At 39.2% G+C, this 27,657-nt stretch overlaps 5 protein-coding genes across 6 annotated transcripts; 1 reads left to right on the forward strand and 4 right to left on the reverse strand.

Moving 5' to 3' along the window:
• Positions 1 to 9,985: 9,985 nt before the first annotated feature.
• Positions 9,986 to 11,113, reverse strand: LOC134813177 (craniofacial development protein 2-like). The gene has a single exon (XM_063820865.1). It carries the CDS (start codon positions 11,111 to 11,113, stop codon positions 9,986 to 9,988), a length of 1,128 nt encoding a protein of 375 aa, XP_063676935.1.
• Positions 11,114 to 12,244: 1,131 nt separating this feature from the next.
• Positions 12,245 to 13,450, reverse strand: LOC134813178 (arg8-vasotocin receptor-like). Its single transcript, XM_063820866.1, has 2 exons — positions 12,637 to 13,450; positions 12,245 to 12,327 (listed from the first exon to the last, which is right to left on the reverse strand). Exons 1-2 carry the CDS (start codon positions 13,448 to 13,450, stop codon positions 12,245 to 12,247), a joined length of 897 nt encoding a protein of 298 aa, XP_063676936.1.
• An 834-nt stretch (positions 13,451 to 14,284) lies between these two features.
• Positions 14,285 to 15,899, forward strand: LOC134812132 (uncharacterized). The gene is made up of 4 exons (XM_063819349.1): positions 14,285 to 14,415; positions 14,762 to 15,190; positions 15,311 to 15,501; positions 15,652 to 15,899. The coding sequence occupies exons 1-4, from the start codon at positions 14,335 to 14,337 to the stop codon at positions 15,758 to 15,760; spliced, it is 810 nt and encodes a 269-aa protein (XP_063675419.1). The 5' UTR covers positions 14,285 to 14,334; the 3' UTR covers positions 15,761 to 15,899.
• A 46-nt stretch (positions 15,900 to 15,945) lies between these two features.
• Positions 15,946 to 23,433, reverse strand: LOC134812133 (uncharacterized). 2 transcript variants are annotated; one of them, XM_063819350.1, is made up of 2 exons: positions 22,969 to 23,433; positions 15,946 to 16,918 (listed from the first exon to the last, which is right to left on the reverse strand). In XM_063819350.1, the coding sequence occupies exons 1-2, from the start codon at positions 23,195 to 23,197 to the stop codon at positions 16,395 to 16,397; spliced, it is 753 nt and encodes a 250-aa protein (XP_063675420.1). In that variant the 5' UTR covers positions 23,198 to 23,433; the 3' UTR covers positions 15,946 to 16,394. The 2 variants fall into 2 exon arrangements, with proteins under 2 accessions (XP_063675420.1, XP_063675421.1); XM_063819351.1 differs by lacking the exon at positions 22,969 to 23,433 and adding an exon at positions 18,872 to 19,127 and having other exon boundaries at positions 15,954 to 16,918.
• Positions 23,434 to 23,581: 148 nt separating this feature from the next.
• LOC134813179 (uncharacterized) lies at positions 23,582 to 26,262 on the reverse strand. The gene is made up of 2 exons (XM_063820867.1): positions 25,036 to 26,262; positions 23,582 to 23,590 (listed from the first exon to the last, which is right to left on the reverse strand). The coding sequence occupies exons 1-2, from the start codon at positions 26,260 to 26,262 to the stop codon at positions 23,582 to 23,584; spliced, it is 1,236 nt and encodes a 411-aa protein (XP_063676937.1).
• Between the last annotated feature and the right edge of the window lie 1,395 nt (positions 26,263 to 27,657).

A 27,657-nucleotide genomic window follows, 5' to 3' on the forward strand; every position in this document is an offset into this window, starting at 1 on the left:
AGTAACCTATCACCTCTCACGTCTACTCAGATTAATAAAGTTCATTGTCCTACTGTTAATATACGCCTGATGGAAGTTTGACTAGTCAAGGATGATAAACGTTTGTAGCATAATTTTGGGCAAAGGGCACCCGACAAAATCTTGTTGGATCCGTCAAAGGAGCGAGAAGGGCCTGCTTGTGATAAAAAGAAGCATCTTCTCCTTGGTTAGAGTAGGTTCTTGTGACATTATTTGGAGAAGGACTTTTGAAGTGAAACTGTTATGGCGTGGAAATATATAGAACGTAAGGTGGCCGTAAAAGTGTCCTAAAGACACACATACAATTATCAGTGCATCAGTGTTCACACTTTTCGGCAGTAGGTGCACTCTATAACCATAAACACTGACTTGTGTAATATGTAACGATTCCATTAAATGGTAATATCAAGCATTCCTAATTGAACAGCAAATTTCTTCGATCGGTTTTGCTTTTATGGTTTTCCTGTTTAGTTGGGCCAGTAACAACTCCATTGTTTTTGGTACTTTGGTCGCCTTATACGGCCTAAGCGGTATAACAAAAAAAGCGATATTATAATAATATTATTATAAATTTTAACTTAAAAACGTAAAACCGTGAATAATGTTATTTTCCTTCCAATTATTATAACCAATTTTATTTAATCATATTCTGATGATTTAAACTAATCATAAAAATTACGAAATTAGGGTAACGTTATAAACATGTACAATGTTTCAGGTATTTCTCCAATTTTCTAGCATCGTGTTCCACTAAGCTACACCTAGGCCCACTGTGTTGTGGAGAGAAAGTTTAGTAACTGTCATCCATCAACATGGGCCGAGATTGTTCACTGCCCTTATTCACGATTTTCCTGCAATTTATTTATTATCATTCCGTGACCGCAAAGTGTAGCACAACCCGATAAAAAGACAAGAACACCCGACAGACACAACCGCGATCAGCCCCGGACTAAAATCAAAGAAACCGATCCTTGGTGGAAACAGGGAGCATTTACCGGAGACCATGTCATGTGAGCAAGATTGCTGAATTCCCTTGCGCGTATCCGAGCTATCTTCACTCCATAGCCTTTCTGACAAACTGGATGGTGATGTTTGATTCTGGAAGAAAGAAAGGTTGTTCTCAATGTATAGTCATGTTAAGGAGTACACATTTTGTTAAACTCTCACAAAAGTGAAAAAATTATTACTCTGATAAAGCTAATTGTGCCCCATGGGCGTAGAATTATAGATTGTGAATCATCCCCAATATAGACATATTATTGAAACAAGGGGTCTGAATTATTGGACCAATCAGCTAGGCTCTCCCTCAGCTCATGATTTTATGCAGAGGCATGAGGCATCGTTGTAGAAATTGTATTCTCTGTTCTTTTCCCTTTATAAGATTTAAGACAATGAAACTGGCTCGTGCAGAAAATCAAGTAATTATATTGCTTCAAGCGCACAAGTAAAGGCTTAAAGGCTTGAGTAATGTTGCTCTCACCTCTCTATTTATATTGGGACAAGTAAAGGCTTGAGTAATGTTGCTCTCACCTCTCTATTGGGCCTACAAGTAAAGGCTTGAGTAATGTTGCTCTCACCTCTCTATTGGGACAAGTAAAGGCTTGAGTAATGTTGCTCTCACCTCTCTATTGGGACAAGTAAAGGCTTGAGTAATGTTGCTCTCACCTCTCTATTGGGACAAGTAAAGGCTTGAGTAATGTTAGTCTCACCTCTCTATTGGGCCTACAAGTAAAGGCTTGAGTAATGTTGCTCTCACCTCTCTATTGGGCCTACAAGTAAAGGCTTGAGTAATGTTGCTCTCATCTCTCTATTGGGACAAGTAAAGGCTTGAGTAATGTTGCTCTCACCTCTCTATTTATATTGGGACAAGTAAAGGCTTGAGTAATGTTGCTCTCACCTCTCTATTGGGACAAGTAAAGGCTTGAGTAATGTTAGTCTCACCTCTCTATTGGGCCTACAAGTAAAGGCTTGAGTAATGTTGCTCTCACCTCTCTATTGGGCCTACAAGTAAAGGCTTGAGTAATGTTGCTCTCACCTCTCTATTGGGACAAGTAAAGGCTTGAGTAATGTTGCTCTCACCTCTCTATTTATATTAGGACAAGTAAAGGCTTGAGTAATGTTGCTCTCACCTCTATTGGGACAAGTAAAGGCTTGAGTAATGTTGCTCTCACCTCTCTATTGGGACAAGTAAAGGCTTGAGTAATGTTAGTCTCACCTCTCTATTGGGCCTACAAGTAAAGGCTTGAGTAATGTTGCTCTCACCTCTCTATTGGGCCTACAAGTAAAGGCTTGAGTAATGTTGCTCTCATCTCTCTATTGGGACAAGTAAAAGCTTGAGTAATGTTGCTCTCACCTCTCTATTTATATTGGGACAAGTAAAGGCTTGAGTAATGTTGCTCTCACCTCTCTATTGGGACAAGTAAAGGCTTGAGTAATGTTAGTCTCACCTCTCTATTGGGCCTACAAGTAAAGGCTTGAGTAATGTTGCTCTCACCTCTCTATTGGGCCTACAAGTAAAGGCTTGAGTAATGTTGCTCTCACCTCTCTATTGGGACAAGTAAAGGCTTGAGTAATGTTGCTCTCACCTCTCTATTTATATTGGGACAAGTAAAGGCTTGAGTAATGTTGCTCTCACCTCTATTGGGACAAGTAAAGGCTTGAGTAATGTTGCTCTCACCTCTCTATTGGGACAAGTAAAGGCTTGAGTAATGTTAGTCTCACCTCTCTATTGGGCCTACAAGTAAAGGCTTGAGTAATGTTGCTCTCACCTCTCTATTGGGCCTACAAGTAAAGGCTTGAGTAATGTTGCTCTCATCTCTCTATTGGGACAAGTAAAGGCTTGAGTAATGTTGCTCTCATCTCTCTATTGGGACAAGTAAAGGCTTGAGTAATGTTGCTCTCATCTCTCTATTGGGACAAGTAAAGGCTTGAGTAATGTTGCTCTCATCTCTCTATTGGGCCTACATGTTAAGGCTTGAGTAATGTTAGTCTCACCTCTCTATTGGGCCTACAAGTAAAGGCTTGAGTAATGTTGCTCTCACCTCTCTATTGGGACAAGTAAAGGCTTGAGTAATGTTGCTCTCATCTCTCTATTGGGACAAGTAAAGGCTTGAGTAATGTTGCTCTCATCTCTCTATTGGGACAAGTAAAGACTTGAGTAATGTTGCTCTCATCTCTCTATTGGGACAAGTAAAGGCTTGAGTAATGTTGCTCTCATCTCTCTATTGGGCCTACATGTTAAGGCTTGAGTAATGTTAGTCTCACCTCTCTATTGGGCCTACAAGTAAAGGCTTGAGTAATGTTGCTCTCATCTCTCTATTGGGCCTACAAGTAAAGGCTTGAGTAATGTTGCTCTCACCTCTCTATTGGGACAAGTAAAGGCTTGAGTAATGTTGCTCTCATCTCTCTATTGGGACAAGTAAAAGCTTGAGTAATGTTGCTCTCATCTCTCTATTGGGACAAGTAAAGGCTTGAGTAATGTTGCTCTCACCTCTCTATTTATATTAGGACAAGTAAAGGCTTGAGTAATGTTGCTCTCACCTCTATTGGGACAAGTAAAGGCTTGAGTAATGTTGCTCTCACCTCTCTATTGGGACAAGTAAAGGCTTGAGTAATGTTAGTCTCACCTCTCTATTGGGCCTACAAGTAAAGGCTTGAGTAATGTTGCTCTCACCTCTCTATTGGGCCTACAAGTAAAGGCTTGAGTAATGTTGCTCTCATCTCTCTATTGGGACAAGTAAAAGCTTGAGTAATGTTGCTCTCACCTCTCTATTTATATTGGGACAAGTAAAGGCTTGAGTAATGTTGCTCTCACCTCTCTATTGGGACAAGTAAAGGCTTGAGTAATGTTAGTCTCACCTCTCTATTGGGCCTACAAGTAAAGGCTTGAGTAATGTTGCTCTCACCTCTCTATTGGGCCTACAAGTAAAGGCTTGAGTAATGTTGCTCTCACCTCTCTATTGGGACAAGTAAAGGCTTGAGTAATGTTGCTCTCACCTCTCTATTTATATTGGGACAAGTAAAGGCTTGAGTAATGTTGCTCTCACCTCTATTGGGACAAGTAAAGGCTTGAGTAATGTTGCTCTCACCTCTCTATTGGGACAAGTAAAGGCTTGAGTAATGTTAGTCTCACCTCTCTATTGGGCCTACAAGTAAAGGCTTGAGTAATGTTGCTCTCACCTCTCTATTGGGCCTACAAGTAAAGGCTTGAGTAATGTTGCTCTCATCTCTCTATTGGGACAAGTAAAGGCTTGTGTAATGTTGCTCTCATCTCTCTATTGGGACAAGTAAAGGCTTGAGTAATGTTGCTCTCATCTCTCTATTGGGACAAGTAAAGGCTTGAGTAATGTTGCTCTCATCTCTCTATTGGGCCTACATGTTAAGGCTTGAGTAATGTTAGTCTCACCTCTCTATTGGGCCTACAAGTAAAGGCTTGAGTAATGTTGCTCTCACCTCTCTATTGGGACAAGTAAAGGCTTGAGTAATGTTGCTCTCATCTCTCTATTGGGACAAGTAAAGGCTTGAGTAATGTTGCTCTCATCTCTCTATTGGGACAAGTAAAGGCTTGAGTAATGTTGCTCTCATCTCTCTATTGGGACAAGTAAAGGCTTGAGTAATGTTGCTCTCATCTCTCTATTGGGCCTACATGTTAAGGCTTGAGTAATGTTAGTCTCACCTCTCTATTGGGCCTACAAGTAAAGGCTTGAGTAATGTTGCTCTCATCTCTCTATTGGGCCTACAAGTAAAGGCTTGAGTAATGTTGCTCTCACCTCTCTATTGGGACAAGTAAAGGCTTGAGTAATGTTGCTCTCATCTCTCTATTGGGACAAGTAAAAGCTTGAGTAATGTTGCTCTCATCTCTCTATTGGGACAAGTAAAGGCTTGAGTAATGTTGCTCTCATCTCTCTATTGGGACAAGTAAAGGCTTGAGTAATGTTGCTCTCATCTCTCTATTGGGCCTACATGTTAAGGCTTGAGTAATGTTAGTCTCACCTCTCTATTGGGCCTACAAGTAAAGGCTTGAGTAATGTTGCTCTCACCTCTCTATTATGCCTACAAGTAAAGGCTTGAGTAATGTTGCTCTCACCTCTCTATTGGGACAAGTAAAGGCTTGAGTAATGTTGCTCTCACCTCTCTATTGGGCCTACAAGTAAAGGCTTGAGTAATGTTGCTCTCACCTCTCTATTGGGACAAGTAAAGGATTGAGTAATGTTGCTCTCACCTCTCTATTGGGACAAGTAAAGGCTTGAGTAATGTTGCTCTCATCTCTCTATTGGGACAAGTAAAGGCTTGAGTAATGTTGCTCTCATCTCTCTATTGGGACAAGTAAAGGCTTGAGTAATGTTGCTCTCATCTCTCTATTGGGACAAGTAAAGGCTTGAGTAATGTTGCTCTCATCTCTCTATTGGGACAAGTAAAGGCTTGAGTAATGTTGCTCTCATCTCTCTATTGGGCCTACATGTTAAGGCTTGAGTAATGTTAGTCTCACCTCTCTATTGGGCCTACAAGTAAAGGCTTGAGTAATGTTGCTCTCATCTCTCTATTGGGCCTACAAGTAAAGGCTTGAGTAATGTTGCTCTCATCTCTCTATTGGGACAAGTAAAGGCTTGAGTAATGTTGCTCTCATCTCTCTATTGGGCCTACATGTTAAGGCTTGAGTAATGTTAGTCTCACCTCTTTATTGGGACAAGTAAAGGCTTGAGTAATGTTGCTCTCACCTCTATTGGGCCTACAAGTAAAGGCTTGAGTAATGTTGCTCTCACCTCTCTATTGGGACAAGTAAAGGATTGAGTAATGTTGCTCTCACCTCTCTATTGGGACAAGTAAAGGCTTGAGTAATGTTGCTCTCATCTCTCTATTGGGCCTACAAGTAAAGGCTTGAGTAATGTTGCTCTCACCTCTCTATTGGGACAAGTAAAGGCTTGAGTAATGTTGCTCTCACCTCTCTATTGGGCCTACAAGTAAAGGCTTGAGTAATGTTGCTCTCACCTCTCTATTACGCCTACAAGTAAAGGCTTGAGTAATGTTGCTCTCACCTCTCTATTGGGCCTACAAGTAAAGGCTTGAGTAATGTTGCTCTCACCTCTCTATTGGGCCTACAAAACTTCATAGTAACCATACATCAGTGATCAGTTCCCGTAATCAGACTGCGAATGAGTCTTACAAATCTTACTTTTAAATCTGGATAACCTCAGAGGTGTAATATTTTCATTCGTCATCATCGAATTATTATTTATTTGAGCTAAGCTCAAATTGAAATTGTGTGATGTTACAAGTTTATTACTAGTTCATGTTAAAGTGAGCCATGTGATTCGCCCTCGTACCGTGTCCACTCCTTTAGGAGAGTACCGCCCTTGTGTCCTCCGCCCTCGTGTCCGGTTGACGTGTCAGGTGACTGAGTTAACACTAGACTAGATCCGCACTTTGGGAATCGTGCAGGAAGCCAAATTAGGGTGTCGTAACAAACTATCATATGATTATCCAATCAATTTTGCTTACGCGATTTTAAATTAGTCATTTTAAATCTGCTTTACATATTTTTTCAGATCACACTTATGGGCCACTTTCTACCAAAACACATACACTGAACCAGTCTAAAACGGCCACATATAGATGGGGGCAAGCTTACCACAATTGGTGGCAAGCTCGGCCGTAATTTATTAAATAACTGATTAATTGAATAATTAATAACGAGCCACGAGGCTTATTACATGCTCAATTCTCGATAATAGAGATCAATAATTTGTTAATAGCTGAAGTCGTTGTTAATACCTGAAGTCAGAATGAAGTGGGATGATACTGTTAATAGTTCGATAGTAAATAATAGGCTAATTACAAAAGGGGGGGGGGGGGGGGGTGGGGGGCACAAAAACCGAGAAAACCTCCTCAAACATCCTCTGCGAAAAGGTCTTCTTAATATTTGTTTGGAAGGCGCGGCATCTTTTTAGTAAATGCATGTGCGCCATAGCTAGGCAATTTAATTTAATTAAATTATATATATATAATATATATATATATATATATATATATATATATATATATATATATATATATATATATAGCTAGCGCGCTAGTATAGCTAAATTAAATTGCCTAGAGCTAGCTAGCTAGCTAGCTAATATAATCTATATTTTCGAAATATCGGGAGCGATAATATTGGACGCATAATAACATGCATGGTTTTGAGCATGTTAAGGTGTCACAAACCCACCCCTACTATACCAGAGTACACACATACACATCCGAGGAGTTGAAAATAGGGCCAACCAAAGAGTTTTTTAAAGTGCGAAGAAATAACTAACGTTTTTCACTGAAATTAAAAAAAGTTGCGGCAGAGCTACGTATGAGACAAATTCAAAATACTTTTTATTATATCGTAGATACTTGTATTACTGTGTTCATTTCTCCGGACCAGCCACCTGTCCCTGAGGACCCAGGCTATTATGTTCATTAACCGAATAAAGATTTGGCGGAATGACAGGCTGAGCGCGGCCCAGTAAGCCACCTGAAGAGCAAGACAGACACCATATGCTCGTTTTGGAGATGAAACAGAAGGCAAAGGAAGATTTGAATAGATGCTATTATATTAGAAGTGGTATTATTTGTTGTGAGGACAATTTCTTAGTAATTTAGTGATTTAAATTATTTTCATATTCATTTTCATGCTAGCCTTTTTCATTCACCCTTTAGAGTCGTTCTGATATGGTTAATAGCACTTGTGCCTGGCGCCTGCTACTATCCATATGGGCGGGATATAAGCACATTATTTCATTTCATAATTTCATTTCATATATCACTCATTTTTGTATGGAATTAGGCTACACCAATGTTTTCCCGATCCATGACTCAAAGTGCCGAAGGCACAAAAGAGTCAAGGACAAGGGTTAGCGAACGAGGTTTTTTTTGTATATGGTAGCTTTTGTCCGTACTATACCTGCGTGCCTGCGAGCGTACGTGTCGCCCACGTGTCTGCCTGCGCAAAGTTATTTCGCGCGATCATCTGAATTAAACAATTGTTGGCGCGTGGTGCTGAAATGTTCAAGTACATTGTTAATTTCACCTTCACCTAGCTAACCATGTGCTTTCGCGCCACTGCGGGCGCGCTTGTTTCACAAGTCAAGAAAACTTTTACCGCCGTGAGGCGGGCGCGCGCTACTGCAAGCGCAAGGGCTCTGGATAGAGCAAAATTTCACCATGTACGCATCCCGCTAGGGATTAATTGATAGCATAGTATTATTATTTTGAGTTAGTATTACTATTTTGCACAGATCCGTGTCAGGTTGCATAAACAATAAACATACGGTATATGGTTACATAGAAATATACACGATTTTCAAATTCAATTATTATTATCTAACTTTTAAAACAATCTCGAAATAGTAAAGAAACATCTTAAGAGACTGATAAGTGCCCAAAAAAACATAACAGTTCTCTGAAAAATAAAGGTTAATTATGAGGTAAATAATTTTCTCCACAAAACTCTGTTAGAGGCAGTAACCCTAAGATCATAAAAATCATTAACATCACGTAATGGTAGGTTTCTTTTATTCAAATCATTTATAATAAACTTTAAAAGATTACTTTGGTGTCGACCAACACGTCCTTTCATGGTAAATAACGCATTAACAGCAAATTGAAGAGCTCTCTGAGCTGGTGATAAGCAGTCACTGCGAAGGACATGTCCAAGCATTTTCCAGCGAGCATATGTCACTCGCTCTGACAACGATGTTACACCACAGCGTTCATAGAGTGCTTTATTACTGATAATAATGGGATAAGTCATCTTCAATATTTGACGCAGGTGTCTTCTATGACATGCATCAAGTTTGTCAAATAGGTTCTGAGGGGTAGCCCAGCTATTGCAGTTATAGAGCATAACAGATGTAACGTATGCTTCGTATATCTTAATCTTGGTCTTCAGATGAATCTTAGATCCTTGCATCCAAACTTTCTTGTATTTCTCGAATGCGACATTTCCAAGGATTATACGATGCTGTATGTCTTCTTTACTACATAGCTTAGAGCCTAGGGACACACACTTCCTCCAAGGTTCTATATTTCTTAGAGGTTCTCCTTTTTCGTCCTTCTCACTACTTCCAGCCAGATAACACTTTACAAACTCGGTTTTAGATTCATTCACAAACAAATTCCATTCTGAGAGAATTTCCTTGCAAATTGGAAGGAGCTGGTGTAACGAATCCTCATCTTCATCAGCAAAGTCCACATCATCAGCATATTCCCATTCTAAAGGAAGGGAGCTTTCAGATATGGGGGATTTGGGCGTAGATGTATAACAACAACTCTAAGGTGGTAGAGTGCTCCAGCTAGGTACATGGTAAACAGCGAGCCAGACAAACAGTCACCTTGAAAGGCTCCTATTGTGACTTCGAACTCTCCCGATGTCGTCTTTTTTATCTTAATTCTGAGCTTGGTGTTAGCGAGCAGATATCTAACTAGTCTTATGTCATCTTCTGAGCATCCTGCATCTTCGAGTAGCCTGAGGAGAGTTGACCGACATATCGTGTCGAAGGCTGATGACATGTCTATCCCCATTTTACTAAACTCCCAATGTTTCTCCTTGACAACAGAAATAAGAACCCTTTGTGTCCAGACAATATTAGAGCAGCTGTGTCCTGATTTATAGGCATTCTGCCATGGCCCAGTGTAGTCTGCTATCTGTTGTTGAATACGCTGGAGTGTTATCATGGAAAGGATTTTCCTAGTTCCATTGAGAAGGCACAAGGGACGCAGACTCTTAACTGGTCCTTTTGGTTTTCCAGGCTTCTGTAGGGGGGTAAGATATCCCTCAGTGAACGATTGAACGTGCTCTTGTTTTTCAAAGGACTCATTGATAAGTGATGCAAACTTCATGTAGAAAGAAGGAGGTGCATACTTAAGGAATTCGTTAGGGAGGTTGTCAGGACCAACGGCTTTACCGTTCTTTAGTTTCTTGGCTGCTGTCTCAACTTCAAGTGCAGTTATAGGCGTATCTAATGTTCTTGACTATGTCTGCCTTATCTTCGTCATTGAGAGCAAGTTCTTCTGTTTCTGGTAGGAATACTGAAATAGGAGGAGTGTCCTTTGTGCTTGAAATTGCTCTGGTTGCTTCGAACATTCTTCTGGTATCATCAGTGGAGTTGATCGTCTCAGCTAGAAGGTCGGCATGAGCGGTTTCAAGTGTAATAAGGCGCTTTGCAATGTCATTCTTGAGTCTGTTGATTTCCTTACGCAGGATAGTTCTGTCACGCATTTTGTTGTCGTTTAAATGTTGTAGTAATTGGTGTCTCTTTTCTGACATAGAGACGACTTGTGGGTCTGATGTTCTGTGACGTTTGGCTGTGTTTCCTTTCATACCCACTGTTTCAGATGCAGCAATTTTAACCGCCTCGAAAAGGTTGTTAAAACTTTCAGTGACTGACTGGGCAGATGTATCAGTTTCAATCTTCTGAGCAGCATTTTGTTGAAAAGAACTTTGAACATCTTTGCTACAAACCAATGAGTTGGTGTTATACTGCTTGACTTTGTGTTTGGCAGTACTGTAAAGTTTGTAACGTTTACTGAGGTCAAAAGTTGCTTTTACAATTTTGTGATCAGATTGAAGTTTTGCACCAGCGTAAGACCTAGCGTCAACAAGCAGAGGGGTACTTCTAGATCTACATAAAACATAATCAATTTGAGAAAACCAGGGTACAGACTTTTTGGATCTACGGTCTTTAATCCATCCTGTAAAAGTGTTGGTGTGTCTGCTCGCATGTGAAAATGCAGTGTTGGCTGCATAGAGTCCATTAGTGATCATGAAAGCTAGCAACCTTTCGCCATTTTCGTTACGCCGACCAATACCATGTCTTCCCATGTTAGTTTGAAGACCACTTTCAAAATCTGATTTAGTCCGTTTCCCTAGCCTAGCATTAAAATCACCCATGATGAAAAGTTCATGTCTGGCAGGAATTCTGATAGCTTCCTGGAGCCCACAGTAAAACTCATCAGCAATGCGTGGGTTCTGTATAGATTTGACATTAGTTGGACTGTAGCAGTTTATAATACGGGCTTTCAGTGATGGTTTCCCATGACACTTTGATGGTAGAGAAAGGTCCATGTATGCTACTCTGTCACTGATTTGATGGTACGAGACAACATTTGATACAAATTTACTGTTGATAATAAAACCGAGTCCGCCATGCCAAGACAACTTCTGGTTAAACAAAAGAAGCCTGTGGTTGCCGGGAATAACAGTGTCTGAGTGTTTAGACACCTTAGTTTCTTGGAGGGCTATAACATCCAAGTTGTATCTGTCGCAATCATTTGCAGCTAGATGCTGCGAGTGTTCCTGACTAATGCCTCTAACATTCCATGTGGCGAAGTGGAGAGATGCCACCGTGAAAAAAACCGAACAAAACAAAGCTGAAGAGAAAAACTGTAGGCTTCTTGGAAGCGTCAGACGTTCTGGTCGTAGTAGTTACTCCCATGCGTGCCCGTCACAGCAACACACCATTCAAATTCAATATGGAATTTTATCAACTGGGCGGCGCTCGGCCTGTCACTCCGCCATATCTGCATGCTTATAAACAGCAAAGACTGGGGTCCCCAGGTGGTATGGAATATGATAAAATACTCCATCACGGATCGGGAAATTGAACGGCCATCCACAAAACTAAAAGAAAAGCGGTCGCATTTTTTGTTAGTTTTAGCTAATAGTAATATAATACCGTTAAATCGGTATTTTCTTGATTTATTCAATCAAAGCAAATTATAGACGAATATCTTTGATGCAAGAGGTACGCTGACATTCCAAGTTTCAAATAATTAAGATTATAACTTCATTAAATACAAAACTAACAGAAAACAAAAAAGTATAGTCGAATTGAAACATATAATAGTAAAATGATTATTTTTCTATTTTAGGTACCGTATTTAGATTCTGCCGGAGTTCGTAAAGTTTTTCCACAACTACGTACTCTAACTGAAGCTATATCAATATATCATTATGAGATCTTGCCCGAATCAGCAACGATAGACTTTTTCCCCGGGCTTTGGTTGACGATGTCAACCCATCGAGATCGTTGCTCTGCGAAGCAAGAATGCTAGTTCGCGCGGCGCGTCGAAGCGGCGAAGTCCTCCAACCCGGGCTTATCAATGTAATTAACCCGAATAACCTTTTGCGTGACTCCGAACTTCCGCGTTCTATTCTTTCAGTTTCTCATTCTCCTACTATCTCCGTAAACTTGTTCTACAGGGTTGTTTCCTGGTAGTTCCTCGTTATCTTTGTTGTTCTACTTTCTCCGGATGCTGCAACTCGACCTCCTGAGTAACCTGAAGATAACTTAACTTAATATTGAACGATTTGTTTTAATAATTCATCGTCAACTGAGTCGAATTATACAAAAATAATTCATTTTTATCATTTGACCTTCCTAGCCCACATTCTGAAAAAAGTAAAATACAAACAGGAAAATGAGCGGTAATCCATCACGCAAAACTAGTATAGCTCGCCGAATTGTAACAACCAATCTACCTATATCAACGATAATTTGTTGCAATGTTCGAATGAAGAGTTTGTATGAAAATCATAATTTTAAATGGTTGACTAAAATCATAACCACATAATAACATGTGACATACCCGAGCAGCTAGCAAGTTTCCGAATACACTCCTTGAGGAAGGTGTTGAAGCTGGTTACAGTAAAACTGTATATAAAGAAGTTAGCGACAGTGTTGAAGTACCCACAAGTCGCTGCAAATCTGTAGAAATAAGTTCCCTTCACGTGGGCCCCAACCGCAAAGTAGATAGCGTAAGGTAGATAAGAGACACTGTAGACAGACGCAGTAACAATGACTGTGAGGAGACCCTGCCACCTGAGGTTACCCCCACTTCTAGTTGTCACCTTCCTTGCTTTCAGCAGGTGTTGCACAAGCAGCAGGGTGATGGAGAATATCACCAAGTTTGGAAGGTAGGTGGTGAGAGCGAAGTAGGTGAGGAAGAGCCAGGATTTCCAGACTGGTGCTGAGTAGGCGTAGTTGTATCTGTAAATCCCGTAGTCAAATATGATGTCATCCGCTCCCCCTATGAAGAACCGACCCTGGCAGAGTAAGCTGACAACCCAAATGAAAGCACACAGTTTGTGAGCTCGTGTTTCAGACCAGTTTCTAGATCGCAGAGGGTGCTTTATCAGCAGCCACTTCATGATTATCAGTGCGAGAATGAGGAGTTTGCTGGAGAGGAAGCCGTAGTAAGGACCGTATGCCAGGATGTAACTCAAAAAGTTTCTACCAAACACGTTCCGATCTGCTGCTCTGGACACTGCTTGAGGGAGGATACACGTTCCAGAGACCACTATATCACTCACTGCGATGTGCTGGACGAAGACCACTATAACCTTGTGGAGTTTAAACGCTTTGTATTTTATAGAGGCTAGGAGAATGATAATGTCTCCCATTAAAGAGGCAAGGAGGATAATCATTAGCCAACCAGTCCAAATTATTAGGAACACTTCTTCTTTAGTGGAAACTCCGCGTTCAGTTAAATTGGAGCTGTTGTGGGACATCTCGAGGCTTTCCTGTCAAACCAAACCACTGCAATAAGGGGAATGAGCAATAAGGGAAATGAGCATTTTGCTTATCTCGTCATGCGTTTATTAATTTGAAAAACGAATTTGAGATGAAAGTAAAACGCTGGAAGTTTAACCTGCAAATATGCTTGGGCCGCGCGGTACTATAGCAACATCATATTAGTGGCGATTCGCTATACTGGTGAAAGTGCTTTCTTTCTCTTTTTGGGTTCGGATACAAGAACAAAATGACTTGATCAGATTCAGTGAAGATAAATAAGAATATGGAACACTGCAATACTATTATATGCACATAATATATCGAAACCTGAGAGTGGTTCGTATCTCATGGCAGCCAGACAGAATGTAATTAATCAAAATATTACGTTAACTAATTCATACTGCATGGCATACTGTGTTACATTTCACTGACAGTGACACTGACACTCTAACGCATCACGCATGTGTTCTATTTTGGGTCGATGACCACATTTGTATTCTGTTGTAAAATACAAAAGGAAATGAATGAAGCAGAATATAAATTGTGGAGTAGAAATGAGAAGATCGAAAAAATAATGCAGCTCGAGCAATATCCTGTATCCGCAAACAATAATTTTGATCTGCTAGTACGCGCGTCGCAATCAAAATTAACAATTATATTAAACTGCACGCGGGGTCGTTACGTTGCCAAGGCAACAATCCCCGTTTCTGTCAATGAATCTCTGCGCGCTTCATTTCTTGCACGTTTAACTGTTGAAACAAACGATTGTAAAATGCACAGAGGTTATCAAAATATCACTCCCGCCAACAACAAAGTTCTAAAGAAACTTTGGGATGACACACGTTACAATCAGGTATATTGTAATTTACTTTGAGTCTTACTATGCTTAAAATTTTACATCCACCTTTTTTCACTGAAGTTTTAGCTCATGAGCATGGAAACATATTTTTCTTCGATACTTTAATTAGTTAATTGAAGTATAAGATTTGCACAAAAACAAAAATTCATCTTCTTTAATTATCTACTCCAATTCGAACCTATTAGTACTTGGTCATGGTGAACTGTGTGACAGTGACACTTGCACTGACATAATTAAGATTTAAGAATGATCATGAAATTGAGAATAAAATAAATTTGCGCACTTTACCGATACTCCATTATCAATTTTAAGGTTCCTACAACGTAATGAACTATTTTAGCACCGAACGAACATCCTGTTCGCTGAAGGGCGTATCGACAATGCTGCCCCGAAGACTTACATGCACCTCCACTTGAAACTGAAGAAGCTTCAAATGGAAGAGGAGCGGCTGGCTACTGTAGAGCGAGACAACAGAATACTCCTCCACAAAATGAGCAACGTGATGAGAACAAAAGGAACTGTGGACAACCACATAGACAACAAGTACATCCACAAGAGTCTGAACAAGGTAAAACGTCAGCGGGAACTAGAGAAGATAGCGTTTGAGAACAAGGCTATTCACAAGAGGATTAACTCGCAAGGGACACGGTACTGCAAAGAAGTGTGGTTGGATGAATGGCAGGTTAACGAGCGGTATATGGCGAACATCTGTACCTTCCCCCAGTTCTGGTACGATCGACAAGCTGAACAGGACAAGCCTTTCTTCAAGGTTTGTTTCGCGATTGAGGTGTAAGAGGTAAATTGTATCAATGTTATGTGTCGGTGATCAAACCCTGATGATTGATAAACAAATTATATTTACCAAGTTCTGACTATAAACCTAATACAGGAGCTGAAGCAGGAGGCGTGTCTGAGACTTGGACAGGCTAATAGGCAGTTTCAAAAGGATGTGACGTTCCACAAGAAGCAGCAATACAAACACAACCAACAAAGGAGTCGGGAGAAGAAAATACGAAAAGAGAAGGCGGCTAGAGAAAAGAGGGTCGCTCTAGAGCTAGACTTCATCAAGAAACTCAAGGGGTAAGAAAGGGATTCCTTAACTCAGTCATTGCTAATGAGCGACAAAATAGATTTAAAGTGCTTGTAGCGAGGAAAAAAATTATTTAATGCAAACGTAAGATTTGATATTTCCGTTGCCAATTTTCCAAATACTAACTTGACTCCACATAGGTTGTCGATAAAAAAGTTCAACAACCTTTACGGATCCCAAAAGCCCGGCAAGAACTTCTCTCAGCCCACTGCAGCACTGCTCCCACCCATCGAGAATGAATCGTCGTAAAATCTTACCGGACGATTTGATCAGCTTACTTGTTTTATGATTCAATAGAATTTCACGACGCTGGCCGCTTTCAAAATAACGATATTGAATTCCTACTATTTATTTGATGAAATTATATATCGTGGTATCTCGTTCTCAATTATTGTTTAAGTTAGAACTTAAGAAGGAAGTCGAGCGTCAAATTTCGTATTTTACAAATTTTCTGATTAAAATGTATGTACAAATCACAATATATATAATAGCATAATAATCATATCTGATATTCATAAATCACAAATTACTTAATTTGAGTTTGTTTGCCATGCTTCAAGAAAATGTATTTTTCTTCCGTTTATTAAAAATAGGTATCGTGATGTTCTATATACACTTGTTTTCGACATAATCGTATAAATAATATTCTACCAATACAGCTGGCTAAACTTTATTCGCTGAAATCATTGCATAACTATCAAAAATCTGTCAAACACAAGCCAGCTCTCAGATCAGAATATCGTACACAAGAGCATCCGAATTGTCCTTAACTATCAGCAAAACTGATTGAGATACTTTTTTGTTTCAATAGTGTTATGGTATTATACCACATAAAATTAGTGACGATCGAAGTCAGAGGTAAACATGATTGTTTCTTGCGCGATCAGGTCATTTTCCAGTGGTCATTACAATAAGCCCCGATGGACACATCATCATCTGAAGAAGTTTCAGAGCCGTCCTGACTAGACTTATTGGATCGTCTGATAATGATATTAGAGGGAACAGAGTACAACTTCCCCATGTCCTTCCTCAGAGACTGAACAAGGAAAGCGTTATAGTTGAGAGGGTAAGGCTGGAGAACGCTAACCTCGGTTTTCTCATTAACCTCCTTGTTACAGGAATTGGAACTCTTAGCTCTCCTTCTGATAATGGGGGCTTTTATCAGCCTGGCTTTGTTCCAGTCTATGACAGCTGCGTGAGCCTCTTTAGGAGGGGGTCTCCCGTAGTACCAGGTCCTGGTGGTGGAGATACTGCGAGGCCGGGTAGCGGCTACCGTGTGGGGTCGTGCTACCGTGCTGGGTCGGGACACTGTGCGGGACCCAGCTTGTGTGGACTTAGCCCGGGTCGAGGGACGTCTCTCGTGGTACTCCGGGTCACAGACTTGGGGGACGTCAGAGATAGAGAGAGCTGAGGAAGAGGTTGGTTAGTTTAACAGTCATTTAGAGACAAAGATAGTATTAACTTAAACCATTCACCAGTTTAGTAGTTCATTAACAGTCACTTAGAGAACATCACAGCCTTAACTTAAACCATTTAGTTAGACATACTAGTCAACTTGCAATTATAAATTAATTGTGACAGTGGAACGTCCTGTCTTGGTAGGATAATAATCAGTACAGATATTAGAGTTTTAGAGTTCAGACCCCATAGCTAAATTGAATGCAATCTGACTGCTCCTAGCTGTGTGACAAAGTTCCTTTAAATCTACAGGACACTTTAGTATTGGAGCGGTATTGCTGACGGTATCTACTGACGTTTTTAACGACACCATTTGCAATATCGTCATTTTGAGCTTAATCCTACCACTACCACCTTCACTTTTAGACCTTTATGATGTTTAAAAGCCCGGTCGTTACTTCGACTTTTTACTCTTTGTGTATTTTTATTTTATGAGACCCGTGTAGTGTTTGTCTTAAGCTCTTTGCTCCGACGAGGAAAGAAAGTTTTTTAAGGAGAGCCGCGCAGACATGGGCACCGTATTATGTAGATTATTCAGTTACATCTTATACAATATCTTTGCCGCATATGAGCCTGGAGCGAGGTAGTAGTTACTGTGTTTCTTTGCCGCATATAAGCCTGGAGCGAGGTAATAAATACTGAGTTTCTTTGCCGCATATGAGACTGGAGCGAGGTAATAAATACTGAGTTTCTTTGCCGCATATGAGACTGGAGCGAGGTAGTAGATACTGTGTTTCTTTGCCGCATATAAGCCTGGAGCGAGGTAATAAATACTGAGTTTCTTTGCCGCATATGAGACTGGAGCGAGGTAGTAGTTACTGTGTTTCTTTGCCGCATATAAGCCTGGAGCGAGGTAGTAAATACTGTGTTTCATATGAGCCTGGAGCGAGGTATCTAGTAAATACTGTGTTTCTAATGGTTTACTAATGACGTCAACATAGAACAATTAATGAAAGTCAAGTTAGTGAGATCAGGTTAAATGAAGTGCAGTTAATTGCGGCTTGTAATTGTTTAATTTCTTATTAAGTTTCTAGTAATTAGTGCCAAGACAACTCTTAGATCAACTGCGGTTGTTATTGAGTAGATACTTGAAGTTGACTCGACAATTAATTGCAATTCTGGTTCTATGTGACGTTTAATGTGACGTGAGGATTTCTTATCAGAGATTTTGGTCATTTCGTCATTGTAATCTTAAGACACTCCACAGTTTCCTAGTTCTCCCTTGATTGTGATACTCCCTTAGGCTTAACAAGTTCATTCATTCTAGCATGTGCTGTGGTATCTTAGCACCGATCTTTGCCGCAGGTAAGGAAACGTGGATATTCATCCGTCTAAGCTTGAATATCTTTACTTATTGCATGATGATCAAATTTTAATATTTTGTGATTTAATTTTATAACCCAAGTGCTGCATAAGCCAGCATGCATGGAATTTTAAGAAATTTGTGGTGATTGTGATATGATGCAATGATATTGTAGTCCACCATTTGATGGAAGATTTGAGATCAACTACATTTAGCAATAGCGTCACTGTTTCTATGGGGGTAAACGCGCTGTAAGATAGAGAAGAATCCTAGCACACGCCACACAGGCCAGTTCTCGAGGGTTTAATAATATTAATGATCAAAACTAGTATAGTTAGTACTTTAACGAGGCTGAAAGCTCTAAACTTAATACGAAAGCGATGAAGTGTACTACATAGCAACTTGTCAACTTATTTTTGTTAATTCTACATATTGTAAAATTGTACTATGCTACGTTCGGTTCATTGATTGCAGAGTGCGACAACTAATAACTATTAAGATTTAACGACGCATATCAACTATATTACTAACTGTATTATACAATATATACATGATGTATTAATATTATATTAAGTTGTGACAAAAAAGTATTTAAGTACCTGGCATGTCAAATCGAGTTTATTTTAGTTCTACAAACAACCTTTTTTTTTCAAATTTCATCCAAACAACTTGACAAAACGTAACAGCAGTTCGATAAAAAGCATTTAATAAGGATCAAAGAGTCTCGAAGAGTCTCGAAAAGTAAGCGGATAAAACAAACACTGACCAAGTTAATGCGCTAGCTCCTAGTCTTAGTAAACAGTTCAGCGTGCACTCGAATTGCAAGCAAGTTCATAAACAATGAGAAATGTGAACGAGGGACATATGAAAAGAGCTGCATACTAAAGCAACTTTATGGCTATCTGTTTATAATGTGGTCCATGATAAGGTGGACACATTTAAGTATTATTCATAGCATTTTAGATTGCATTCAAATCATTGTCTTCTCTAATTTAAAAAATTGTTTTTTCAGTTCATCTTTATTTGATCTTATGATTGTTTTAGCTACCACTTTAAATCAAGTTGGTGATAACGGCTCGCTCTGCTCGTTATTTAAAGTCAAGTGTAATGGTAGCTGCGAATCAGCCCAAAGGTTATGACTACAAAGTTAAAAATTTACAGGTAGGTTTTACTCGCATGCAGAAACAGAATAACGTTAGTTATTAGCTTTGTTAAACTATATGGTATTCGAGGAGAACTTAAAGTGTGCCGTTTTCTTTCGCATCGAAAGTTCGTTCAATGATAGGCTCGAAACGGAGGATTTAATTGTCTATAAAGCAATGAAAGGCATTCATTATGCGAGCGCAAACCATTGCTGCTTGGTGAATTTCTGATGGTGTCTTTGTGTCGTGACTATTTGAAAAGAACACTGCATGACTGCAATTTTTACAATGAAATTATTAGATATGAATGAATCAATAATTGTACACTTGTTTTTAACCACAATCAGACAATATTTTTAAGTTAAAAACAGAGGGGGATCATCCCACGTTTTTTTCAAACTGTACACAAAGCACGATTCCACATTCTTCAAGTAAAATATGCAGACAAATCTCATCGAAACATTCATCACAAGAACATTTCACAACATCGTACACGGAATAACATCCAGTCTTTTTCATTTCACCGCTCATCAAGGAACCTCAGCAGAGGTTCCCAATCAGGAACAACAGGACTAGAGTCTCAGGAGGTCCTGAGCACATCATACCCCTGACCTCTGAACCTCATCTCAAGCTGATTTACTATGAAGTTGTTGTAACTGATGGGTAGCTGGTACTCTTGGAGTCTGTTCTTCAGTTCTGTGGAGGGTCTGTGTCTGATATCCTCCGGCTGGAACGGCTCCTCCACTTTGTCAGAAGGAGCTGATTTTATCCTTTTTCTTTCCACTATCTTGCAGGTGGTGCGCTTAACAGCGTTCTTATCCAGAGCAGGTAAGTGAGCTTCACTGAAATTAGCTATCTGATCATCCAACTCTCTTTGTCTCCTCTTCTCTATCCGACCACTTATCTTCTTCCAGCTCTTCACCTTCTTCTTCTTGTTCTCCAGACCACAGATAATCGCAGCACTGGCTCTTCTCCAGCCATAATTTGGACTCATCCCAAACAAATCCTCGTCTTCACTGCTGATGGGGCAGATAGCAGTGCTGGAGTAGGGCATGGAGGGGGTGGTGCTGGTGACACTGTTGGTGGTGCTGGCTCGGGGTGTCTTTGCGAACTGGACCCTCCTGCGTGTGGGGTTTATAGGAACACCGCTGGTCATTCTGTTTGTTGATCGAGCTGACATCACTGTGAAACTGGGACTGTTAGTGTGTTGTAAAGGTTACAACTTCAAACTGTATTCAAGGGGATTCGCAAAACCAAAAAGGTTACAACTTAAAAACTACACAACATTTTATTCGAAGACCATCATGATAATTTAACAATCTGAATTAAGTAAGACTGACTTATCTATTGTAAGATATCATAGGATGGCAAATATTAAAGGCTCGCATTTAGTTGATCTACTAAGCAGTCAATTACTTTAATTATGGACTGTTATAATACGTGTATAGTCAGTTAATAGACGCCGGCTGATTCATTCAAAGCTTACAGATAAATTCAACTAAAAATAGTGATTCCGTTCGCTTTTAGTTTAATATTGACAAACTCTTAACTTCAACTTTTACATAAGTTGTCGCTATATTTACTACCGTCCATACAGATTGGATTTAGTGATTACTGCAACATTCAATGAGCCAAACACATGGACCAAGTTTATCAAGCAAGATTTATCAAGTTTCTGCACAGCATTAATCAAACACGATTGATAGGTCACTAGCATGCTTGACTTAACACCGGATGCAGGAGCCCTTTTTTGTAAAAAATGTAAGATAAATAAAACTTCTTAAATGTGAGTAAAACAAAACGCTAGACGTTTTTTTCAAATTTCAGACCAGGAAAGCACGATTGATTACTCTAGGCTGGCGGCTTGTAACATATAATATCACTATAAATCGCTCAAGCAAATCATCTGCTCTAAATACTTAAAAATGCTCAAATGCTCAAAATATTTAAAGACACAGCGTCAACACAAAACTGGTCCATTAAGAAGCAGAGCAAGAATAAACACATCGTGACGGTGCCTCCCACAAATGACAAATGAAATAAAGTGCACATATCTCTTGACGTAGGTTGCTAAAAACAATTAATTAAAGGACAACAATATCGCAGCTGACTGAAGATACTGTTAGAGAAATAACTCTCAATCAGAGAGAGAGAGAGAGAGAGAGAGAGAGAGATAACGTGCTGTATAAGCACTCTATCAACTACTTTAATTTAAAAGTCATGAGTTGTGCATTTGTCGTGAGTTGTCCACGTACAACTGGTCAGTTACTGACGCAGGTTTGAAAAAGCTACGATCACAACTTATAGCGGGTCCTGCTTACCATGTTAAAAAGCTGAGCTGTTAATTTGAGCAGCACGGTTTATGATGCTCTGAAACGTTACGATACCACGAGCACTAGTAGCACTGTTTAAGATGAAACTTAGAGGTTGTTACTTAAAGTTATGACATACTCACATACCATGACATGTTTACTGTGATAGGCAGAAATAAGGGACTGAAAAGATAATGATATTGGTCTGTAGATACAGACCTTAACAGCATATACTACTATATTATATTCTTATAGGGTAGGTTCGAAAAATGGACAAAAGCCTGATCATAAACTGGATCTTTGTTGGAGAACAGGTACGTTTTTATAAAGGTTATACAATTATAACAAGGGTGACGTTATGTCGTAGGTTGCCGTGGTTACACCCATCATTTCCTCTATTGCCAGAGCTATTAGCGAGACGTAAAACCCGATGTCTTAACAGATAACCATTATGTAACAGCCCGTATAAATTATACTATTATAGTCAAAAGCAGAAAAAAAACCGCATATACGAAGCGATTATCTGATGCAAATTGTTGTTTTAACTTTTTAAGTATTAGTGTTTAGCAATTGTAGATACATTTTCATTTCTTTACTTGTCAACTAATGACACATCTCGGCCTTTTTGTACGTGCTACATAGCGTTCACATATACTCACAGGAAACATTTTATATGTAAAATTATGACTGGAATTTGAAAGGAGAATCTCAGCGAACGGAATAAAGTTGGAAAATGATATTTTCGTGCATTAATGCATCAACATTGCCAAAATGCATGAAGTTACAGTTTTATATGGGCTCTGACCATGGCAACACGGCATAAAACATTATTAGAATTGGTGCAATGAACGGTTAAATACTTAATGCTCTCCCCATTATGTGAATGATTAGTGAATTATCCCTGAATTACTGTATATATCCCTGCTGAAGAACTGCAGGGAGAGCTCATACCCCGATCAATAATTCGGGGCAACACGAAACCCAATCCCCCAACTTAACTCCTGATTGTCAGTGTAATCGGCTAATCACTTACCGTATCACCAACAAATAACTAACAATTACGTACAAACACTAACTACTTCTAACAAATACTCAAAATTGCTAACAAATAACTTATAATTACTAACAAATAACTTACAACTACTAACAAATAGCTAACAAATAGCTAACAAATAGCTAACAATAACTAACAAATAACTCTCAATTACTAACTAATACTAAAAGTTACTGACGATTACTAACCAGATTTTGGTCGCTGAGGTAGCTTCAGAGTCCTGCTCTGCGTCCAAGGTCTGCTGTTCTCTGTCCCAGGTCTGATGTTCTGCATCCCTGCTCTGCTCCCTTGTAGAGGAGATGTAGCAGGTCTACTAGCCGCCCTACTACGAGGAGCTGATCTAGCGCTCTGAGCCCTCTTAGTATCCCTCATCCTCGGGAACCTGTCCGACCCAACCAGAAACGTAGAGTGGAACATCACTGGAGCAAAGCTGATAAGCTGGAACAACACGGGAACAAAGCTGAAACTATCAAGCAAAGCTGTGTGTATATAACAAGGAAACAATAGCGACTACTGGTAATTTAAAAGTAGAGCTATCGGAGGCAGCAGCTAGTCTGCAATGTGATTATACGGCCACGGAGAGATAAATAGAGCACGGTATATAGAGAATATAGAGGTATATATACCTCCTATATCGGAGAGGAGAGGTAAATATACTTGAATACCAAAATATACTTAGTGATTGCAAGTTGCTATGACAAAGGGAGCTGGTAAATATGTTGCTACTCGATATGAAGGACAGGGGGGCACTTTGCTGGCGCATGACTCTGGAGAGAGAGAGAGAGGTGAGTTTGGGTGGTTTCAAATAACCTGAGAGAGCGTGCAGTGTTTGGGGAAGTGCTTAATTACAGAATTAGAACGGAGATATCAGGTTAGCTGCAGGAGATGGAAATATTAGAGCATCATCGTTTCGTGATTAGAGATCGTGTTTAGTCACATAATAAAGATAGTTATTGATCTGTAACTTTAAAATGTCTGATTACTGAACAACATTTTTGCTGAACTAAAACAAAATTGTGTTTACCTGAGTCTGGATTCTGTTGAGTGTTGAGTAATTTCTTAAGTCTGAACTCAAGTGTAATATTAATAACATCTTAACATACCTCAATAACAGTACACGGCTCTAGTGACCACTCAAGAGTAATGAAAAACGCCGAATAAAGCCCGTAAGGTGTAGGCCCTAAGAACTGTAATATTGTTATGTACCTTTCGGATAAAGTAGATGGTGGTAGAAAATATTATTGTAATGTATGATTAATGAAAATCGTTGAGAGATGTGTGAAGTTTAAAGGACATATTCGAAGTTGACGTTTGAGATTTACCTAACTTCCCAATTTGAATTTCAAAATAAGAATACCTATAAAGATTTGGACCTGGGGTCGTCGGACATAATGACATATTGTGCCTGCTCATTTTGGACGGTGAGAGTGACTAGAACTAACCTATTCAATTTGGTTTGGACACATAGTAAGACAGCACAAATATAGGTGAATTCTTCGTATATTTACATCACTAGCCTATAAAAATAAAATTAGGTTAGACTAATGAAAGCAATTTAAAAGTTAACAACTTGAAAATTTAAAACAGATTTTAATCTGAAACTTTACTAAAGAGCTCAATGTGCTAGGTAGAATGGACAACAGAGCATAACAGATTATTCAGCGAGTAACTACAATCCTATTTAACCCAAAAATATTAGTTCTAAATTTTGAAATAAGAATGCTCTCTTCTCTATCAAGTGCTGTTGGTCGGACTTTTCTTACTACACCTAATTTAAAAACTCCCATAGTGAAATCAGATTTATGCGCTAGAAAACAATGCATGGAAAGTGCCGACTTCTCAAATGACAATTCATTATCAATTTTAAACTTGTTTCTGTGTCCATTCATTCTGATATGAAATGGAGAAACCGTTTGGCCGAAATAGGTATCGTCTTTTAGGCTCTGGGGAAGTTTATTACAAATTTGGCATTGGGCGACATAAATTATATTGCTGTCCTTACATGTCAACCGGAAATCCAGAGTTAAATCCAAACCATTGACAGTGATAACTTCGTTGGAGTTGAACAGTTGGGGACAGGTTGCACAGCCTCTCCCGCCACAGTTTTGGCTGACGGTGAAAGAATCCGTTTCGGAGCACGAACTGAGTTTTCTATTGCGCACTACTGTGTTGCCTATAGATGGCTGTTTACGTAGTGCAAACAATATCTGTACGTCTCCGCATAATAGTTTGATGTCCTCACTAGTAGAGTGTACCAACTTCCTAAGTTCAGTGACCTCTTTGAAAAATTTCACTGAAAAGACAACTTTGTCAGTGATTGGCTTCTTATCTTCCCTCTCATACAAATCGTGTTCTATTGATCTCAAGACTGCTTCAGGCTCTGTTTCCGTTAAGGTCCCCTCCTTGTGTCCACTTTTCATTAGGTCTTCTTTAAGTTCCTCCAGGTCCTCCACACATGTGTGATCCTGCGAATTTCGCTTGATCACTCGGATCATCTGTGAGAATACTACTGATTTAAAGACGTGGTTTGGGTGGAAACTATCAGTATTAAGGTAAAGCCTGGCATCAGTCTCTTTCTTAAATAGTCTGTAGTCGATGTTGTTGTTCTCCCCCAGGGAGAGTTCTACATCCAAGTAGTTAACTGATTTGCCAAACTGACAATCACCGAACTGAATTCCAAATCGTTTTGCGGCTTCATTTAGTTTCGACACAAAAAGATCAAATTGCCTCCTGGAGCCCTTCCAAATTCCAAAGACATCGTCGATGAAGCGTCGCCAGAATAAAATAAGACTCCATAGCTGTATCATTTCAGGCCAGATGTTGATGAATAGCACCCAATGAAGCATGATATCAGCGACTTGACGCGAAATACAATTTCCAGTTGGGATACCCTTTTTGCCTGTGTACACATTTTCTTGAAAAGTGACAAAGGAGTTTGTGAAGATAATCTCCGTGAATGTTTTCAGAATAGCCTTTCGTTTATCAATCATAGTACTACCGTTCAGGGCATGTTCCAATGCAGACATAGCTATTTCAGGTTTTATGCTTGGATACAGACTGATCACGTCTAAAGTAAACAAGTTGATGGTGCTATATTTTGACATGTCTGCCGATTCATTAAGGTTTTTTATGTTACTGAGAAGGTCTGGTGTATCCAGGAGAAACTCCTGTTGGCAATAAATCCTACTTATATCTGTTAGGTATGGGCTAACCCACTTTTCTAGCCTGTAAAGAGGGCCCTCCTTAGTGGCATGGACAAGCCTGGTAGGGGGAACTATTTTCCCCTCAATCTGTTGTGGACTTAATTTATGCAGCTTAAATAGAGGGTACACATAAGGGACTACTGGTTTGAATACATGTGCATGCATTTGGTTATTATTTTCATTAAGTCCAGTAATGAGTTTCTTGTCTTTTTCTGTGATTTTCCCCTCTGATAAAGCCAGAAGAACTGCATCCTTAACATTATTCTTCACATCTGTCATTTTCTCTTGAACTAACCTAGTGTAAGTCTTACAGCGTGAAAGTGTAATGGTATAAATTATACCGTACAAACCTTTTTTGTAAGATCATTTTATTAGAATAGTAAAATCAGAGATTTCTAAAAACATGAATAAATCGATTAAGTTCTAAGTTCACGTTAATGTTGTATGTCACTCTTTCGCGCGCCAGTAGAGTAAAAGGTAACGTTGACGAATATTTGGACAGTACTGAGTTGACGGATAAGTGTAATATCACAGATTGTGCAACTTTATTTATTACTAAATAAAAATCATCCCAAAAACGAATTGGAGCCGGGAGCCTGAATATTAATCGATTTCCCTGGAGACCCTCACGAGCCCAGGGCTCTGATATTAAATATTGGCGAGTTAATTAACATACTAGAGCCAATATAAGCGCAATTTATTGCACCAGTCACAATTCTCTTTTCGAATAAATATATTAATGGATTTTATATTTCATGATCTTTCAAAGGGAGCAGTTTTTAATTTTGGTGCACTGGTTAATGCTACTTTTCTTGCCTGTCAGATATTCTTTTACCGAGGAAGATTCTTTTTACTTTTTTAATAGAGATGATTTCACCAACATATAAATTTATCATTTTATCAAATTCTGATTAAATAATTGTATTCCCATACATACAATTTTGAACCAGATAGTATTGCTAGTTCTAATGTTTAAATTTTCGGTTGCTACTCCCACATGTTTTTGAAGCCAAACAATATCAAAAATTGCAAACTATAACTTCATCATATCTTCAAGTCTAGCAAATCAGTAATTTTATCTGGTTTTCGTAACACGCATTACTTGTCTATAAATCTTACAAAACCAAATAAATTATATTGTGGTTTATTTGTTGCTTGACGAATTAGAACGGCTCCGTTTTTCGTGGGTCTTTGATTTAATAAGCACACTTTTACGGATCACAACTCAGAAGGTTAGCTGAAATTATTTTCGTACACAGTAAATTATAGTGGTATACGGTGTTATATCGGAAAACGGTAGAATAATAAAAATTCTGCCATGCGGTTAAACATAATGAATAGGTTAAAATTCTGTAGAAGCATGGAAACCATAGAACTATGTTAAATTACCGTCAGATAAGCGTTTATTTTCTCTCTTATACAATATATGCATGTTTCTTCGGACATTAATCAGCAGATTTGACACACTCTGGCATAAACTGGAACACCGTGAATGATACTGATACCTACATCAACTTGTTGGTTGATGGATCAGATAAGTATTTAAAACAGGCATTGAGTTTTATTTTCCAACAGCGTCCACAATCCATTTCAATATCAGATTGATTGGAACACCTACGCCCTACAGTTATCTAATTCATAATTCAAATTAGAAATGAAAGCAAGAATTTCACG

This window comes from Bolinopsis microptera, chromosome 3 (assembly GCF_026151205.1).
Source record: "Bolinopsis microptera isolate Bmic1 chromosome 3, MBARI_Bmic_1.0, whole genome shotgun sequence".
Taxonomy (NCBI): Eukaryota; Metazoa; Ctenophora; class Tentaculata; order Lobata; family Bolinopsidae; genus Bolinopsis; species Bolinopsis microptera.